This window comes from Platichthys flesus, chromosome 9, assembly GCF_949316205.1.
Source record: "Platichthys flesus chromosome 9, fPlaFle2.1, whole genome shotgun sequence".
Classification (NCBI taxonomy): domain Eukaryota; kingdom Metazoa; phylum Chordata; class Actinopteri; order Pleuronectiformes; family Pleuronectidae; genus Platichthys; species Platichthys flesus.
Genome location: NC_084953.1, coordinates 7,489,879 through 7,510,208, shown reverse-complemented (window position 1 = coordinate 7,510,208; position 20,330 = coordinate 7,489,879). Strand labels below are relative to the sequence as shown.

The 20,330-nt window shown below is 46.7% G+C and overlaps 1 protein-coding gene across 1 annotated transcript; it reads left to right on the top strand.

Annotated features, from left to right (window-relative positions):
* The first annotated feature begins 275 nt into the window (after positions 1 to 275).
* On the top strand, positions 276 to 19,594 carry crb1 (crumbs cell polarity complex component 1). Its single transcript, XM_062395634.1, has 13 exons — positions 276 to 297; positions 3,536 to 3,772; positions 4,147 to 4,306; positions 4,432 to 4,571; positions 4,803 to 4,985; positions 6,481 to 7,440; positions 8,860 to 9,410; positions 9,615 to 9,780; positions 10,691 to 11,624; positions 12,466 to 12,510; positions 13,048 to 13,170; positions 14,014 to 14,140; positions 19,100 to 19,594. The coding sequence occupies exons 1-13, from the start codon at positions 276 to 278 to the stop codon at positions 19,337 to 19,339; spliced, it is 3,888 nt and encodes a 1,295-aa protein (XP_062251618.1). The 3' UTR covers positions 19,340 to 19,594.
* Positions 19,595 to 20,330: the final 736 nt, after the last annotated feature.

The window sequence follows — 20,330 nt, the reverse complement described above, 5'->3', positions numbered from 1 at the left end:
CTCTTGATGCTGCTCCAGCAGCAGGAGAAGTGAGCATCAAGTGGATCTGGAGGTGACAACAGACGAGTCTCCACAGACAGAAGCAGAAGCAGAGAGATCCGTGCAGGACAAGACTTCCACACAGCGAGCAGGATGAGTTCCTGGCACGATAATGGATTTAAATCGCTGTCTCAATTTTGAATTCCTTGCCTACACAATTCTCATCTCATCACTGTTTGTGATAGATGGTAAGTAAATGCTCTGAGCTTTATTTCTCAGTTAATGTTTATTACCACATGGTGTGGGTCACCATATTTGGTAAACAATTCATAACCTTGTGCTGTGATTGTGTTGTACTTCTAAAAAATTTGTCTAGTTGGTCTTTTGGCATTTGTTCAGTTGGTGTTTGCCCCATGCACCATGCAACATCTTATAACACGTTTATTTCACTTATCGTTTTCATGCAAACACTTTGTTAAACGTTGAAAATAACCAGAGGAGCCTACGATATGATCCCAGCCTCTATGTGTTGAGCTTGAGAGTAGTAGTTGTTTTGCATTTCAACCAGTCCATGCTTTGAATTTCAATTACAAGACGCTGAGCTGAAATCATCACTTATTGTGATCTACACATTTCCCAAAGATGAGTAGAAGAGATCTAACAACGGAGGAGGACAAGGGGGGGGGGGTGAGTAGGAGTTGGAGTGGGAATAAAATCTGCAGGGGGGTTGGGTGGTGATCATGGTTAAAAGGGGGGGGGGGGGTGCTTTGTGTGTTTTCTTATCACCGCTGAAACAAACAGACAGACGCACGGGCCACATGCATCAGTCCAGAGGAGATGTCAGGTGCTGCACATGTGCCGTCTGAAGGGCCTCCAGATAGGACCACACAAAGACCCTCAGCACTGATTTGCATCAGAAAAAAAGCCCTACACGCGGTGGGAGGGGATGTGTGGTCGGATGGAGCCGTGTCTCAATTTGGCAGCAGGCCGGCATGGCTCTGAATCCTCTGAACTCTGCCTCAGGGGAACACTGAAAGACAAATCTTAGTAAGGAGGGACACCACCTGTCATGATGTCCAGAAAAACATACACAGACAGTCACCGGCAATTTCTTTTTTTTCCATGGTTATTATCCGAGCAGGTTGTGTTTTCACCAATGTCGTTTTTTTGGTTTGTTTTTAAGATTACAGAGGGAATTGTCCACTTTCTATAACAATGTGAGAGTCATTTTCAATGAGTGAATAATCAATGGATCTTGAAGGAGTTTATGAGTGTGTGCAATTTGATGCAGATCCAAATAAAAATCTGGATCAAGTGAATTCAAAACTGTTGGTCCTTGGTGGAGATAAACGTGGTCTCCTGAGTGCGATTCCAGTTTGTATGTCAACACAATGACACACAAACAACTGAACAGATTTCAATGAGACTTGGTGGAAGGCCAGAAAAGAAGCTTCTAAACTTGGTGTGGATCTGGGTCGATTCAGGATTTTTTTGGTCTTTTTTTTAAAACATGTTGAGGGGACTGATATCTGTAAGTGTGTGATGTTGGATTTAAGAGACTGCTGGGCCTCGGCGGAGATAAGTACTCTACTTATTCTATGTTCTTCTCAGAATCAATGTATCAGAGTCTGGAATATAAACTGCTGCAACATGTACATCTAATCTGTGCCGACTTCACTGGCTGATCCTTGATATGGACATATGGTCAGAGCAGTGCCGCTGCTGCCTGTGATGATATCCATCACACCCCCGGGGCACTCAGCCGATACCTGAGTCACCCTGAGTCCCGGTCTAGACGAGCATAAGCTGCTCCATGCAGGAGAATGCTGCCCGCTGTCTGGGAAACTGATTGACCTCCGCCACTGACAGAAGACGGAGCCCGAGACGCTGAAGATGAAGGCCCGAGTGTGATTGTGCTCTTCTCTGTCTTTACAATCTGCACTCGGCCTGATTGGACTCTTGAGTGATGATTACCGTGGGTGATTACTGGAACATCTTAGTCGTGGCTACTGTTGTGGCCCACCGCTTCGTAATTAAGTCAAAAACCCATCAAGAAAAACACACTTACACACGTACTCTCTCTATGTGCCTCCAATTTCCCGTCTTCGCTTTCAAGGCTTTAAAAATTGTGGTGCAGAGATTATCATGCAATGGAGGAAACACTTGTGCAGATGATTCCTGCATACACGTCCCCTCATACACAGTCCATGGATCACGTGGATCCTCGCCTCTGAACGGGCTCCCATTTGTTCTGCCTGGAGAACGGCAATTTCTAAATGTCTTGATTTGTCTCTGATATTGTCTTCCAAATGTAGCAGCTGCGGGGGGGCGGTGGAAGAGATGTATGATTTTAGAGGGAAGAAGACATGAAAGAAATAAGAAACCATCATAGGGTTGATGTTTTTTGAGAAATTTGAAAGTGAGACTGTTTGACCTTTTTAATTTTGCCTGAATATGAATGAAATATACAATATTAGGAGAATGGGGAAATCAGGAGGTCTTGAAATGATTTGACTAAACCACTGCAGTAGTTTTTTGAGATTTAAAATTATTATCTGCCAAGATTATGCCTGAAGTGGTGCTCCCATGAGTTCAGGTTTGTAAACGCTTTCATAAAAAGTTCATGAATCTACTCGTGATTAACAAACATCTACTTTTACAGGGGAGGATTGATTGAGTCTAACTTTAAAGTGACACGTTTATTCTTTTTTAAAATGTGGATCTGGTGGGTTAACTATTTATCTATTGTATCAGTTTACTGACTGTTCCCGACTCTCATTTGAATGAAGAAATAACAATATAATATTGTGGGATAAGGTTTACTTTGAAATGACTAAAAACACTTAATGAAGATACAGAAGTGTGTGTTTTGACTGAAAGGAGGTTATTATGAGAAACTTTTAATTTCTTTGTAAATAAAAAAAACAAGTCATGCAGAGCTGAGTCATACGCAGCTTGAGAACATTTACATTTCATCCATCCAGAACTCTGGACACGATCACATTCTGCTGATTGAAACACAAAAGCTGAAGGAGTAGAAGACTGAAATGTGACATCTCTGAGCTCAAAATCTCTTCAGCAATTTATCTATCTCTATGGAATTAGATCGAATGAGGAGGCCAAACAGTGCAGTTAGTTACCATGGCAACCAGGCCTAGCGTCTTGAGAGGCCATTCGACTCAAGCCTTTTCCTGACGACGTCTCAACTCAAGTGTTTTTTATTTATTTATTCCTAACAAGAGATGAAGGAGCTTCATTATCAAAGCCTGTCTGCTCCATTGGTTTATGAAAAATGCAAACATTAGGTTGTACAGGAGTGAATTGAGTCGTTGAAGGGGCTGTTCAGATTGTGTTTTTGCCATTAGCTGTATTATAAATACAACCAGAAGTATTTTGCCATGAGTCACTGATGCACCTTCTGTTGTAAATCTTTCTGCTCCACGACCAAAACAACCAATATGAGAAGCATCATATAAAAAAATATTTACATTTATATTATATTACTGATGGATTCCAAAAGATAATTGATATTAATCTATATGTGATATTTTCATAGGTGCGTCTCCTGACAGGCCGCCTCAACCTGTGGACCGGTGCTCTCCTAACCCCTGCCAGAACCGGGCCTTGTGCAGGAGCCAGCGGGACGGCTACTCGTGCTTCTGCGTGCCGGGGTTCCAGGGGTCTCACTGTCACCTCGACGTGAACGAGTGTGTGTCTCAGCCCTGCAGGAACGGAGCCACCTGTGTGGACAGAGTGGGCCGGTTCTCCTGCCTGTGCCCTCCTGGGTTCACTGGTGAGTGGAGCTGTGCTGAGTAGTGACACGTCCCTCAAACGGCTTTGTTATCTTATTCTTGGATTATTTGCAAATATAATTCACTGTAGTTGGATACTTATATGTGTCCAAGCTCAGTTGAAGATGGATTTAAAAACGGTGGTGAAGCATGGATCCTCAAAGCAGTGAAGGGATAGATGGTTTATTGTGTACTGGTTTTTTTTTTGGGGGGGGGGGGGGGGGGTTATCTCAGAGAGGCAAACACCTGCAGATCTTTGCTGCGGGATGAAAAGACACATGATCACAGACAGTCCACACAAACAGCTTCATTGCACTTCAGTCCATGTGTCGTATGCTCCCGCCCTCTGGCATCTGTCTTCCTTTGATGTCCCCAGGGGCCACTTGCGAGGTCCAGATTGATGAGTGTCAATCACAGCCATGCCTCGGCGGGGGCAGTTGCCACGGCGACGCGGATGGCTTCACTTGCACCTGCCCGTCCGGTTTCCAAGGACACCGCTGCCAGAATGGGGCCCCGTGTGTAGAGGGGGGGGACGGGTGAGTGGCCCCCGAGGAGGCGTCCTGCCAAGATTAGACAAGCTCAGCTATTCATACGTTTACATCGGTTTCACATCATGAACGCACACTAAGAGAAATTCTGTCCTCTTGTGTGATTGTGTCAGATACAGATGTGACTGCTCTCACTCAGGCTTCACTGGCCCTCGCTGTGAGACACCACCCCCGCCCTGCCACTCCCAACCCTGCTTCAACAGCGCCACCTGCAGGGACGAGCTGGGTAGCTACACCTGCGGATGCTGGCCAGGTGAATGAAACAAAGACACCGTTTATAGAAGGAGGATAAAGATGGAGAGATTTGAGTGAGAGATGAGAAATGTTTAATAAGACCGTTATCAGCTTGAAGCAACATACAGATTATCATACACACTGCGGCATCAGGTTGTTATTACTGTGTGTGTTGTTACTGCAGAATGTCTATCTACATACCAGGGGGCTCTAGATCTAAGACATTATTATCATCTGCTTCCTCATTCAGGGTTCGAGGGGCGTCAGTGTGAGACGGACATCAGTGAGTGCAGCAGCAGCCCCTGCCTGCACGGAGGCCACTGCATCGAGAGGTCATGGCAGGTCCTGTACGGCAGCGAGCCTCGGCTGCCCGAGCGCTACGACCCGCAGCACGCCGCAGGCTACGTCTGCAGCTGTCCTCCAGGAACAGCAGGTACTCCATTCACGGTGCTCAGCTGAATGAATTATACACACACCTCTGATGAGGGAAACCGGAGGTCGTTTCAAGGAGCCGCATCCCGCAGAACGTAGGGACTTGTGTTGTTCACAATGATATAAGTTTTAATAAAAATCACCAGTGACACATTTGCTACTTAGAATACATATTTCTTTCTTTTCCAATATATATATTATACATAATACGTTACTCTTGTCATGCAGACAGGTTGAGGTTTACTTTTTAATTATTCTGCTTTGATTGAATAATCACAGACAGCGACCACCCCTCTGTGTTTAAACCATTCATCACACCAATATGCAGAAACAATCTTCTAAGTATACCGCCACATGCAGCAAATGCACAAATATCTTTTATAAAATCATTAAACAATGATTAATAAAGTTGCATTGTATTGTAAATAACAGGTAACAAAGAATAAAACATAAATCTACACAATAGGTGGCTTATCGTTAAATGTCCATAATCAGCATGTAAAAGATGCTGTGGAGTCTGTCGTTGTGAACTGACCCTTTAAAGACAATATCAGTCAGCTTTTTCTTATTATAGCGCCTCCCAGTGGCAGGAGGAAAAACAGACACTGGGGCAGAGAGCAACTTGTTCTATAAACTGAATTTATATTTTCAAGAGGATTTTCTCACTGTTCTCTTAACAAAAGCTTCACAATAATATGAAATATCCTATTATGACACAACTGCATTTTGTGTCTTATAGTTGTGTGACGAGAAATGTGTGAGCGCAAATCAGCAAATGTTTACATTGTCATTGACAATATTCCACATGTCAACATCCACATTATATGAGTCCATGATCTAGTAGCGCAGGTAAGACTGTGAGCTGCTGCCTGCTGAGGGTTGTGTTCTAAAAATGTGACCCTGCCAGTTGCAGTGGCACTGACTCAGTGAGGTGGCCAAATAGCATTAGTTTAATCCCCAGGATCTGGCTTTGCTGGTCTCCTGACTGGAGCTGCTCAGCTCGGTGTGGCTGTAGAGAAGGAGACGCGGAGCCGACCGGGACACAAACAAACTAATATGATGCAGTCAGACAAGTTCGGGGTTATTCTGGGGGGGGAAGTGACGGCATGATGTGGACACCTGCGACATGGATCTGGGGGATTTTGTTGCTTGGAACAGGTAAAATCGAATTGGCTTTTTTGTTGGTGTAATAGTGGTATTGCATAATGAGAATTTAATGAATCTTTTCTTTTTAACTTTTCATACAATCTCAAAATGACCATGACTGGTGAACTCATGTCAGGGAAATACTTTTGCTTGCAAGACAATTGAATAAAGAGTAGTTAGTTACCTTTACAGCAGACTCACAACAGACCACAGTACATCTTCAGAAGTTGTGCAAGTGCCTTTTTATTTCTGTGATGATGTTTTACATTTGCTTTACAACTGAATCGGTGTCTTCACTTGATAAAAACCACAGGCTACAGGTGACGTTGTGGTTTTTCTTGCTCTGACAGGTTCCCTCTGTCAGGAGGTGGCAAACCAGTGTGATCCCAGTCCCTGTCAGAATGGGGGCAGGTGTGAAGGCCTCGTTGGAGGCTACAGTTGCCACTGCCTCAAACAGAGTGATGATGGAGTTCTCTATGGAGGCCTGAACTGTGATGTGAGGCTGGTGGGCTGTGAGGGACACGAATGCCGGAATCTAGGCTCCTGCTCTCCTTTCCTGATAGACGGGACTCACGGCTACGACTGCTCCTGCTCGGCCGGGTTCACCGGACACCTCTGCAACACCCCCACCACATTCTCCTTCGAACGCAGGGGTTACCTGCTGCTCCACAGTCCTCTGGTGGAGGCAGAGTTCTCTTGCAAAATCACCCTGAGCTTCAGGACTGTGCTGCCCACAGCTTTGTTGTTCCAACGGAGCAACAGGGGCCTGCTGCTGAGCCTGGAGCTGGAGGGGGGGCAGCTCGGTCTCACCCTGAGGAGGGAGGCCTCTGCTGGGGCTGAGGCAGAGAGCCCACCCCAGGCCCTGGAGCTTCCGTTCAATGTCACAGATGGAGAGTGGCATTCTGTAGAGGCCGTGCTGGAAAACTGGGTGCTGAGCCTGAAACTACTGCATGATGCTGGGAGCTGTGGGAGCGAGTCCTGTCACAGGGTGGCCTCAGTCAGGCCGAGCACCGTGGCTGGAGCGGTGTGGAACACATTTATCGGAGGAGCGCCTCAGGACCAGCACGACCCCCGTGAGGACGCTCCACCTCCAGGATTTATCGGCTGCATGCGGGACGTGTTTGTCGACTGGCAGCTCGTGGTCCCGGAGGAGTGGCTGAGCGACTCGGCTGTTAACGTGTCCCCCGGCTGCAGCCACAGGGACCGCTGCCTGGATGTGCCTTGTCAAAACAGAGGACAGTGTGTCAACCTGTGGCAGAGCTACCAGTGCTGGTGTCCGAGGCCTTACGAGGGGCAGGACTGTGAGGAGGGTACGTCTGCATCTGTAGATCTGTCCGCAGCATCACACTTCACCGTGCAAACATTAAAAGACACTTCTGGTATTTCCACCACGCTCACATTCAAGCTTTGAGATATGCAGTTTCATTGAGATCAGAGGAAAATACTACTCAGTGACTCTGACCAAATATCTTATTCTGGTAATTAAATAACATCCTTGGTCGCTGATGTGTAAATAGACAGGAGCAGAGATGAGGCCAATTAAAAGCCACGGTGAAGGAAAGAGGAGCAGATCCTCTTATCTGACGCACAGGATTAAGGATATAAGGGATTCTATTTTGGAAGAACACGTAAGGAAGGAAAGTAAACACCATCACTGAGCCGCGGAGAACTGACCGTCAGAGAGCGAGCGACAGATTTGATGAACGGGGGAAAAAAAGATGAGCATTTATCACCAAAAAATCGTACAAAATCCTTGAAGATATCTCAGTTCTAAGTTTTCCTCTGAGGATATGTATAGCCTCTTGAGTCTGGCCCAGGAGATTACACTGGCCGCAGTGTCTGATGGGATATTTGCACACACGGAAATGCACACGGCGCACACACAGTATCCACATTACGCGGCGTGTTGTATCGTCTGTGTGACCTCTCTGAGTGTCCTCTCTCTGTGTGTGTCCTCTCTGTGTGTGTGTCCTCTCTGTGTGTGTGTCCTCTCTGTGTGTGTGTCCTCGGTGCTGTGTCTGTCTCATCAGCTGACCCAGGCACGGGAGAAAGTGCTGACAGGGGACACGGTGCATGAGGGCTGGTGGCTGTTCTCGTTTGAGCCTCGACTCAAAGAGCTCTGACGACTGTTCCTCTCAGTTAGTTTAAAACTCTGCTAACACCCGAATCACAAGAGGAGAGAAGATAAAATAAGATAATCCATTATTGGAAACAGAAATTTGCAATATTTAATTATAGTTGATTAAATCTTGAAAATTAAAAAAAGGTTTGATTTATTAAATTAACAAAAGCTATGCATCTGTGTGCTGAAGATTAAAAATAAGTAAATTATATTTCAAGACAGTTCTGTTGAATCCTCTGCAGCTGCAACAGGTTCCGTTCTGACATTTTGCTGCGTGTCTCTCCCCCTTTCAAACTTAGTCTTTCTTGTAAATAAAAGCTAAAATGTCCCAAATATGATTTTTAAAGAGAAAGACAAGGATAATCTCTTCTTGTAATTGTTGGTTGCATGAACTCCAGCTGTCATTTTGTCTCTCATCGTAGTTTTACTTCCCTTTTATACTAGTTTTCATGACAGGAAGTGCAAATATATTACAATCCTTGAACTTTTAAAACCACATTTGTCCTCAGTGATGAATCTCATAACTCATGCTGGCAAAGCTGAAAAGTTTTGAAGATGTATTTTCCAACCTTATCTCATCTGGATCAACTTTTCCCTCCTTTTGCAGAGCATGTGCCCGCACGCTTTGGGAATGAAGACTCTCACAGTTATGCCGTGTTCAATGTCACAGACGACCTGGCTCAGGACCTCTCCATCTCCCTCTTCCTCCGCACGCGAAGGCCCAACGGACTCCTCCTGGTGCTCGCAAACGACAGCAGCCAGTACCTGCAGATGTGGATGGAGGATGGCAAGGTCACGGTTCAGGTCAATGACCTGGAGAGTGTGAGGGCGGAGAGCGCGGTGGACGACGGGGAGGTCCACTTTGTGAGTGTGGAGGTGGTGGAGGGTCGTATGACTCTGCACGTAGCAGCTCAGAAACAGGGGGAGGTGGAGATCAGGACGCTCAGTGTGCAGGCCGGAGACACCGTGCATGTGGGAGGGCTGCTGGAGAAGAAGAGCACCTCAGTGTTCGGTGGATATTTTAAAGGATGTATCCAGGACCTGAGGATCAACGACAGCAGGCTGCAGTTCTTTGGGTTGGACACCTCAGTGAGATCTTACCCTCTGGAGCTCATGGAGAATGTGACCAGCGGGTGCTCAGGGGACAACGCCTGTAGTGTGAGTAAAGACACATTGACACTGTGTATATGTGTGTCATAGATTAAAAAGTAATTCACTGTATCATTATTGGATTTTTGTCTAATTTAGATGTAAAAAACTACAGTACTTTTCTTACACATATTTAGTGCAATGAAATCAATTAGACTTTATGCAAGATTTGATTATAACTGAACCTCAATATGAATTTTTTCTCATCTGCAGAAGAATCCTTGTCTTAACGGGGGAATGTGCTACTCCATGTGGGATGACTTTACCTGCACCTGCCCACCCAGCACAGCAGGGCGGCGCTGTGAGGAGGTCAGGTGGTGCGAGCTGTCCCCTTGTCCCATGGACTCAGAGTGCAGGATGCTGAACCAGGGCTACGAGTGTAAGTGGAGTCAGAAAGAAACCGTCTGTCTGGGTGAATGTCTTAAAGCAATCGAGTGATCAAGGCACAAAATCATAGAATTAAAGACAAGCTATAAAATGTGACATACTTTTAGTATAGTCAGTTAGAATTAGGCTTTAACTTTGAGAACGTTGTAATGAAATAATACATTATTGAACACCAGGAGAAAGTAATATCATCACAAATTGGGGAATTAATGCGTCACTAGTGCCACTATTAGTAAAATACGATTTTACACTATTTGTAAATTCAGAATTCAGGGAGTCAAACAGTGAGTTCATTTTTGTTCCATATTTTTGGAAAAACATTTTCCTCTCATGTTCGTGTGGACTCTCTCCATGACATAATTTCATAGTAAAATAAAACCTCTTATAGCGGAGCTGGTTACCTCTCGATACTGATCTACTGATATGTGTGTTGACTAATCTTTGACCCTGTTTGTGTATTTGTTTATTGGCGACGGTGTAACACACACTTGGTTATATAGCGGCCTCACTCTGGGAACATGATAAAGTGGACGTGCTCCGTAAAGCAGGATTGGCCTGAGGCCAGCTTATCCCTTTTTTTTGTTGGGATTAGTGATGATTTACTGTGTCACCCGTCTGTCCTGTAAGCTTCCCACGTTCAGTGATTAACTCATCGAGGAGCCAATAACCTGCCTCCTACAGGTTTTCTGACTTCATGTTGTTGCCTAAAAGGATTTTACTGTTATCAAACAAGCAAATGTCAAACTTAAAGGGATAGTTCACCGAAAGCTGTGGACGGTGAGAAGATAATGAGTGTATTTTAATTTTTCGGTGAACTATCCCTTGAAGTGTTCATTACTCTTGTTGCATTCTGACACCTTTAATGGTTGAACAAATATTAACATCACCTCCTGATCTCTCAGGCTATTCCAATGCAACCTTCCTGAACGACAGCACGGTGCTGTCATTCAGGGGAAACGGGCAGATATCCCGCAACCTGACCAACGTCTCTCTGAATCTGCGCACGAGGAGGCGCAACACGGCCGTCCTGCACGCGGAGAAGGGCTCTGCATTCGTCACAGTCTCCGTCCAGGACGGTTTCCTCTTCATGGAGCTGCAGAGTGCCACCACTGTGGACGCCAGTGAGGAGGAGGCCTTGTCTACAGTCAGCCTCAGCAGCCAGAGGAGTGTCAGTGATGGAGAGTGGCACAGTGTCCAGGTGTTCATGGCGACACCCTGGGCGCACACCTCCCGGTGGACTCTAGTGCTGGATGAGGAAATAGAGGTGGCCAGCACATCCAGGAGCCGAGGAGGCAACCTGGACTTCCTGAAGCAGGGGGTGGACATCTTCCTGGGGGGCCTGTCTCCTGACTCCGGCTGGTCCCTGGCTGGGTGTCTGGGCACCGTGGAGCTGGGTGGCATCGCCCTGTCCTACTTCAGCTCCTCTGACGTGAACTTCCCACGGCTGCAGGAGGAGCAGTTCATCCAGACATCTCTGCACTCACCGGTCCTGGGCTGCAGCGGGGGTCCCGTGTGCCGGCCCAACCCCTGCCTGAATGGAGGAGAGTGCCAGGACCACTTCAACACCTACAACTGCAGCTGTGCCGACGGCTGGGCCGGGAGGCGCTGCGACTTCTTCACCGACACCTGTGCTACTGGTCCCTGTGTGCACGGCAACTGCAGCGTGAACGGGCAGGCCTACAAGTGCACCTGCGAGTTTGGCTACGCCGGAGTGGACTGTGAAGAGGAGGTGGACATTTGTGAGGAGCACCTGTGTGCACACGGGGGCACCTGTCTGCACGGGCCGGACAGATACGCCTGCCTCTGCCCCGAGAACTACACGGGACCCCTCTGCAAGTAAGTGCTTTCTGGATACAGCTCAAAAGATGACTTACATGGTAAATAGTCTGTATTTTAGAGAGTCGCACACACATTCATGCATATGTGCAACACTTTCTCCATCACACACACTGCTGGCACAGTCATTCGTAGTGGAGCCGGGAATCGAACCATCAACCTTCTGTTCAGTGAACGAGCAGTTCCTGAGCCGCCATTTATACACAGCAAAGAATAGCCTCTTTGTGGTGAGAGCAATGGAAGAGGGAAACACCAATATGAACATATCATGCCTTGAAGACGACTTTGCTCTTCAGTGAACAGTTTTGAGATTCGAGTTAGTTAGAAAACACGAAATACACAAATAAATGCTCAGGGAGAAACGACTGCACCGCGGCACAAACAAAAAGCCCTCACTGTAAATGTCTCCACGCGTCTGCCTCTGTTCAGCGTTTCCCCCCCGCCTGCAGCGAGCGTCTCAGAAGCCGTGTTTCTATTCTAGTGTCAGCCGGAAAGGGCCTCAGTCTGCCACGCGTCTCACTACACGCGGCTCTCTGGTTCAGCGACAGTTTTCTTCTCCCCCTGTCATCTACCGTTTGCCTCGGAGAACCAGCAGGGGAACGCCTCCAACCATTTATCCTGTAAACACACAGCGCCTCCTGCATTTCGCACCTCCTGCACAAGGAAAAGCTTTGCAAGTGTCTCGCTCAAGCGAGCCACCAGACAGGCTGCACGTCTCCCTTTGCTGGGAACATCTACGCTGCAAAGTTTTCATCAAAAAAATGACTTCTTGTTGTTTGTCTCTCCTGTTTGTGTCTCTCTCTACCTCCATCTTCTCGGCTTTCTTCCCGCTTCCCTCCAGTGAACGCATTGAAGAGATTCCGTGGTACATTGTTATCAAAAATGTGTAAGTTCTTCTACTTTTTCTTCTGTTTCTCAGGTGTTTGTCTCCTGTCAGATATTTGTTTAGTTTTTTGGGTTCGAAAATGTGGAACAAAATGCCAAGCAAAGCTAATATTAACGCTGTGTTTCACCTGAGTGACAGCTGTAGTTCAAAACCATCGCTGGCATGTGAATGAAAACTTCACCTTCCAAAATGGTTCACTTTCAAAAAACAAAGATGTCTGTGTTTAGTCGTCGAATCCAGGAGGAATTTCAAGTTCCCTCCATTTGAAAACCGAGCTGCTGCTTTGGACAGATACAGGATAAAGGAGGAAATAGTTGTATTATGTGATTTGACCTCCTGCGAGAGGTTTAATCTCATTATCCTGGTCACAACCTAAACCTCTTTGTGTCCCCTGTGGAGAACAGCAGGGAGATTCTCCTGCTTCTGTAGAAAGACGACAAACTCTGCTGCACGCCATACAGAAATACCTCTGACTGTGTGACCTCAGACAAAACACAATGTTTTTATCCTCTGACCCGTCTGACTGTCCTTCACCAGACGACCGAAGCTTCCTGTGTCCGTGTGCGGCGATGACACCAGGAACTACACCTGCTTCAACGGAGGCAACTGCACCGACCGAGAGCTGTCGTGTGACTGTCCGCCCGGCTTCACTGGACACCGGTACGAAAGGAAAACACTTGGTTATTATTAAAATGACATTCAACAGACATGCGACCCAACAGCCTCCTCATGAATCAACACTTAAATTCACTCGATCCTGATTTTTATGGATCTGCAGGTGGTTGATTTATTTTTTCATCTAGAACCTCAAGTTATTCTCTGAGTAAAATGTTAAATAAAGAGAGAAAAACTTCTTGCTTCCGCCACATGATATTTGGAGTTTTCGGGGTAATATATCCTGTAGCTTTACGTTATTCTGCTAACTATCAGACAAACAAACAAAAATGAAGCCCAAATATCCTCGATTATTGTTTTGCCATCTTATGCTTCTGACGCTGATTGCAGTCTCAGTCTGAACAGTAGTTATGAGTGGAGCCGTGGTATCGAGGCCCTGCCCCCATACACATGCTCGACCAATCACGAGTCAGTCTCAGCCGTCAATCATGACGTTTGAAAATCATCAGTGCGATAAAAAAAAGCAAACATAAAATGACAGAGATGTTCTTCGAGAAAAATATATTTGATGGGTGCTTGTTAGTTTCATCCATGTCCCATCCACTAACATGGAGGAGGCAGAGTTTTATGACCATCCATCAGCTGGCCAACAGGTGGTGATCAATATGATTTGGCATCTTTGTACACAGTCTGTGTTTTCACTCTTCTGATACACCTGCCTGCTGCTCAGCTCCTTCCACCCCCACAACCTCCTCAAGAACCATATGTTCAATATCGTCGGTTCAACAATTGTCAGGAATCGAACGCTAAAGTATCTTTAAAAACTCCCTCCCTGCTGTGGGTGCCTCTGAACTGCCTGTGTGTGTCTGTGTGTGTCTGTGTGTGCAGGTGTGAGCAGGAGGTGGACGAGTGCCACTCCAACCCTTGTCTGAACGGAGGCTACTGCCGCAACCTCATCAACAAGTTCGTCTGCATGTGCGACATGAGCTTCGCGGGAGACTTGTGCCAGATGGACGTAAGCGACATTTACTTTTACGTGGCGCTGCTGCTGTGGCAGAACCTCTTCCAGCTGCTCTCCTACCTCATCCTCAGGCTGGACGACGAGCCCGAGATTGACTGGGGAGGAAACGACTGAGTGTGTGTGTGTGTTTGAGCAGTATGGATGCAGAGGGGGATTCGAAGCTCTGTCAGGTGATTGATGGTCAGTGGTCTTCTGCTCAAAGCATTCGAGTCTCCTGATCAGGAAGTTATGACCAACACACAAGATATTTTTCCATTTATTAAGTTTTTCTCTAGTTTGAAGTGCAGTAAAAAAACGACCACAGAGCTGTTTCTGTGCCTTAAACTGATTCGCTGGTCATCAGAAGCACTTTATCCAATATAGCTGTTTATAACTATATTTAACTGACCTATCCAAGAGGCTGTAGAGATCAACCTTTCCTCATAAATCACCTGAGGGATGAATTTGTTATTAAACTCGAACCCCACCAATTTTGTGTCTGAACAGAAAAAACTAGCGCTCGTGGTCTACAGGGAGAGATAGTCCAAATTCAATAAAGCACTTTTCGGTGAAGTGAGGTACATTGTGAAATCTGTGTTATTTGTGATGTTTCTCTCGGAGGACGTCCTGCCAGTCTTGTCTGAACTGCATTGTGGGAGCTGCGTGTGTGAACGATCAAAAAACAATCAGGGAAAGCACCTGCAGGGGCTGGAAGACGACGACAGGACGTCTCTTTGTGCTTGATGTGGGTTCAGAGCACTGTGGGGGGGGGGGGGGGGGGGGTTGGACTGACTGACTGAGCGACTGACTGCTGCGCCTTGTTTTGTACCAGAAGGAGAAGCTTCCGTCTCTGAACCTTCCCGTGTGAGGTGTCCGTTTTTTGAGCCTGAATTCTCGGCGGCTCTGCTTGAACGGTACCTGTGAGCACTGCTGTGGTCAGTGTTTGATGACGCTCAGGATCACTGCCCCCCCCCCCCCCCCCACCCCCCCACTGTTTGTGTTTGTCTCTCTGTGTTGTGGCTGTGACATTGTCCCAATGATCCACGTTTGATTCACGTGACGTCTGTCTTTGTCTTTTTTCTTCATCATGTTCTGTCCTTGTGTTCCTGTCTCTGTCAAATAAAACTAAATCTGTCTCATCAGCCTTGATTTGTTGTTTGTCCTCTTTTCATCACTTTCACCTCTTCTTCCTTTGCATGTTTCATTTTCCATTTTCACATTTGGTTTTTCACCTGAATGTCCTCTGGCTGATCTTTTCACTGATCGCCGTCCTTCACCAAACATAGACACTTAATCTCTCTTAACAAGATGTAATGAGAGTATATCTGAGAATAGCCAGGGTTCATAGACACACACCTACATAGAGAGCTGTCAATTTACCTTTGCATTTCATTATTAAGGCCGGATTTGCTCTTTACATTGTGCACACAGAAAGGATAAAGGGTAGATTGAGTGAATAAGGTGAAGTGTTTTTTACCCTAATGTTCATGAATCACATCACTTCCCTTATTCTGTCCATTGCTGCAGCTCCTCTTTTCAGCCTCTGTCTGAAACCCCTGGTTTGCGCTCCTGTCTCTTTAAGGCCCTCCTCTTGATGAAGCCCAGTCTGCTCTGATTGGTCAACTGCACCCACTTGTTGTGATTGGTCAACCGGCCTCCGCTCTCACAGGGGGCATGTCAGACTAGGTTTTAGTTGAGCTTTATGCAAATGTCATGTGACATCACAATGAACTGGAAGCATCGGAAATCACTCAACAATCACTTTATAGTGAGTTTACCATTTTGTAGTAGTGTCCGAAAGTTTTTTATACCCTATGTTTTTCACTCATTGTTTCCCACAATGCATCGGGAAAACAGGTGTACAACCGATGGTCGCTAACCGAGCAATATGTACCATCATGCATTGCGTTCGCAGCTGAGAGACAGGAGGAGAGAGAGCAGCAGGAGCAGCTCGACCTGTCGTATACATGTAAACAGAAGCAGAGCAGCCATCCCAGCACAAAATGCAGGAAACAAGTTTATTTCTACATTTAAAGATGATCATTCGATATTAATATAATTGGTTTTACCTTAAAGTATAAATACTTAGTGTAAAATAAACATTTATTGGTGGATTTGCCATCAGCTGACGTTGTTGTTGGTGTTTGACAATGAGTGAGTGGGTGATTACTGACACAACCGAGTGTTTCAGGATTCTCTGTGTTTTCTGTGGAGGAGCAGCTCCCTTTCCCCTCCCAGATTTTTAGCTTTGCAGAACTTTTACTTTGACAAAATACTATATAGCACAGCAGAGGGAAGAAACACTGCAAAGCATCATATGTCTCTTTTAAAACAATAGTGAGGAGCTCTTATCAACACCCCTCATTCCTCCTATTCACACTGGCCCTTAAAAACGTACTTCTTCATGTGCTTTCAAAGACTTGCCGTCTTCTTCACGTGCAAAACCAAGTTTATCTAAGTTAATACGAGGCGCCTGCAAAATGAGTTTTTCAAAACAAGTAGACATGGTTCAAGTGTTTTAGACATAAACTTCCCTGCGGGTGTTTCCACTGACGCTGTTTCCCTCTGGAGCTGCAGTGATGTAACAGTCATAAAAACGGGGCAGTTTTGTTCAAGAAGAATTTAACTCTGGAAGATTTCCACATGTTTTGTCCAACTTGGAAACTGAAGCCTTTAAACCTGCACAGAGCGACGGCTGGAGATTTTGTCCCCGATCACTTCTACAGAAATCTTTTAATGACAAGTATGAACAAAATGAATGTTCACACATGGAATTGTTTATATAAGAACCTCACTATAGATGCACTTGGACAAATCTAAGCTATTATTAATGTTTTTACCTCATCAGCCGACATCAACAACAAACCTCCCTCATGCTGCGGTGGATCCAACCTGCAGCCGGGTTTCTTTTAGAGCAGCACATTCATGCAGATGGTTTTTGATAAGATGTTCTACAGTTACATATGTGTGTGACTGCCAGGTTCCCACACACGTCTGACATGCAAGAACACGCATGGCTTATACACCTGCCTTCTAGCTCCCATCTTCACGTCTGTGTGCACCTGTATGTGTGTGTGTGTGTGTGTGTGGGGGGGGGGTGTATGTGGGGGAAGTGTTGCTTTGAGGGTGGGTGTGTGTCCTCTACAGGCATAGCCAGCCCTGATGGGGCAGAGGAAATGAGAATCAGTTTTTCTGTGTCGGCACTGATGTGACTCTGCTTCTCTCGTCCGCAAAGTGAGAAACAGAGAGAGAGAGAGAGAGAGAGAGAGAGAGAGAGAGAGAGACAGAGAGAGAGACAGAAAGACAGAAAGACAGAGAGAGAGAGAGAGAGAGAGAGCGAGAGAGAGAGAGAAATGTGCTTTTGCCAGCATAAAAGCAGCATCTGCCGCTGAAGTGCAGTTTCAGCAGAGAACTGGTGGCATTCACAGAAGTTCGGCCTGCTTCACAGAAACGTATGAGGGCAGCTTATCTAACACTCTCACACACACACACACACACACACACACACACACACACACACATACATAGCAGGGTGATAGTGCTGACAGCAGGGAAGCAGAGCTGCCGTCTCCCTGTGTGGAGCTGCAGAGGCTTCAGGGCGGCCTCGCCATGCACCTTAGAGACTGGTTAGTCAGACGTCTCTGTGTCTGTGTGTGTGGCAGTCGGTGAGTGATGGCGGGTCCTGGCTGCAGGCTGCTCCGGCTCGCTGGTGTCACACTCGCTCTGGCAGCCACAGTGACAGGTAAGCACTTTCCAGGAGTCAACAAAGAACCTGTAGCGAGGGGGAGAGAGTGTAAGGTCTACAGCGTCGAGCGTGAGTGCATAAGTTATTTTTCTGCCTCAGGATATGGACGGTTGGATTTTTATTAGAATTACACGTTCCCACAGTGATTGCTCAGGATAAAGTTTGCTGACTTCTGAGATTTCTTCCTCACACAGCCTGGTGTAAACCTGACAGGCAGAGTAAGAGGCTTCTGGTGTGAGGCCGAATTGAAAGTGTTTTGCAGGGATGACACTCACAGCTGTTGTGCTGTTGCTCCACCTTTTCATCAGCAGCTCAGAATGTCAGCACCACCGCTCCGACCCCCACGACCCATGTAAGTGCGTCTGACGCTCAAATCTCCAGCGGCCGGTTAATGACATTAACAATCACTCACTTGCTGCACTTTGATTCTCTGTGATTCACTGAGCCTGACTCCTGGGGTCAGACAAGTGTGTGTATGTGTATGTGTATGTGTGTGTGGGTGGGTGCGCGGCGCTGGTGTTTCTTGTTGGTGGTGGTTGAAGCTGTTGGTGTGTTTTTTTCCTGGTGTGTGAATATCAAAGGGCTTCGAGTTAAAAATGAATCTTAGCAGGTTTCACAAGTCATTAAAACGCCTTCACACACTCTGTGTTAAACAACTTTTATTCCAGTTTGAAGAGAATCGAGTATGTGTGTGTGTGTGTGTGTGTATGTGTGTGTTTGAAATTTTACTCACTCTACGTCTTTGTGAGGACTATTCTGAGTTAAGACCTTACAGAGTCGGGTCCTGAGTGATGTCAGACATTTAGCTGTGATGGTGAAAGTTAAGGGCTCATGAAGGCATTATGCCATTGAGTGTCCTCACTAAGACAGAGGTACAAGGATATGTGTGTGTGTGTGGTGTTGTGAGGACCTAAATCTGTTTACCATAGTATCAGGACCTTCTTTCCTTGTGGGGACAAAGTGCAGGTCCCCATAAGGTAAACCTGTCAATTTCCTGTGTGTGTGTGTTAGAGTTCAGGTTTTGTCCACAATCAATGGAAGTCAATGCAAAGTAGTCCTTACTTTGCATTGACTATAAGGAAGCTTTGCAAACCTGTGTGTTTGTGTGTATAAGCTATTTCTGGTGTGTGTGTGTGTGTTTGTGTGTTTTCCTTGGTGCTGTTTCCTGTGTTTGTGAGGATCATCAGGTGGCATTTTGCCTGTGTGTGTGTGTGTGTGATCCTCCACAGATAGCGCGTGCTCCACACAGCTCACGGGTGGCTGCTGTGCTGGTGCCCTGTCTGATTGGCTTGGCGATAGTGGTGATGGTGGGCCTGGTGCTGACCATAGCCAAACTGCGAAAGAGGCGGCAGACGGAGGGCAGTTTCGGTCCGCGGCATCTCGAGGCCGCCGGCGGTCACGACTCACCCGCTGAGCTGGGGAACACATCCGTCAGCACGTTGGCGGTGCGCATGGAGCGCCTGGTGTAGTGTGAATCAGGCAGGAGGGGAGCAGTGTGTGTAAGAGTGTGTGATGGAGAGAGAGACACAAATCAACAACGTATCCTGTGCGTGAACATCTTTGAACCAAAATCATAATTGTTTTAATTTCTTACAAGCATCTGTTTCTCTGTCCTGCAGCTGACCTCTCAGGGTTTGACCTCTGACCTCTTACTGTCCATCATTCTGGTGTCTGTCGTCCTGCTGCTGGTTTTCATCCTGACCTCTGTTGGACTTGTGGTGGCGCTGAACCGCCGCGCCACCCACGGCACCTACAGTCCCAGCCGGCAGGAGAAGGAGGGATCACGGGTGGAGATGTGGAGCATCACTCAACCGCCTCCCATGGAGAGACTGATATGAGGTGGGGGGGGGGGGGGGGGGGGACTGTGTGTACATTCAGGGTGGTAATCCTGCTGTCATGGTAATACAGAAAACTTGATGTCTGATGTGTAACTGGCTCAAACGGGATTAAATATCTGGCTCACCTCATCCCTGAAACCACAGCCCAGTTTCTACATGCACATGCTGGAAGCCTGTGTAGATCCTGTCAGGCCATTTTTATGCAGATCCGTTGCATGGGGTCGGGTCCCTTGTGGCCACTAGAGGGCCCCCGACATGTCCCCACAGTAAATCTTGAAATGTGTTTTTTCTTATTTGTAATTATACAAAAACACAACATGATGTTAACGGGCTTGATGGCCGATACTACTGGTGTAATCAATCCCTGCTGTCTCAGTCCGAGCTGTAACTGTGACTCAAGGGGGGGTGGGGGGGGGGGTCCGTTTAACAGACGGTGTGTTAAAGATGAAGCTTCAACAACAGTCAATAGTATTGGCAACAAAGTGGTGGGAGGCCCCAAAATCAAACTATGTTGAGGGCCCCATAGAGGCTGGAGCCGGCCCTGTCAGTGTCTCATCCGTCCTCCTGAGATGTTCTGCAGCTGGAGTTGCCGTCCGACACAACATCCGTCTAAACACAAAGA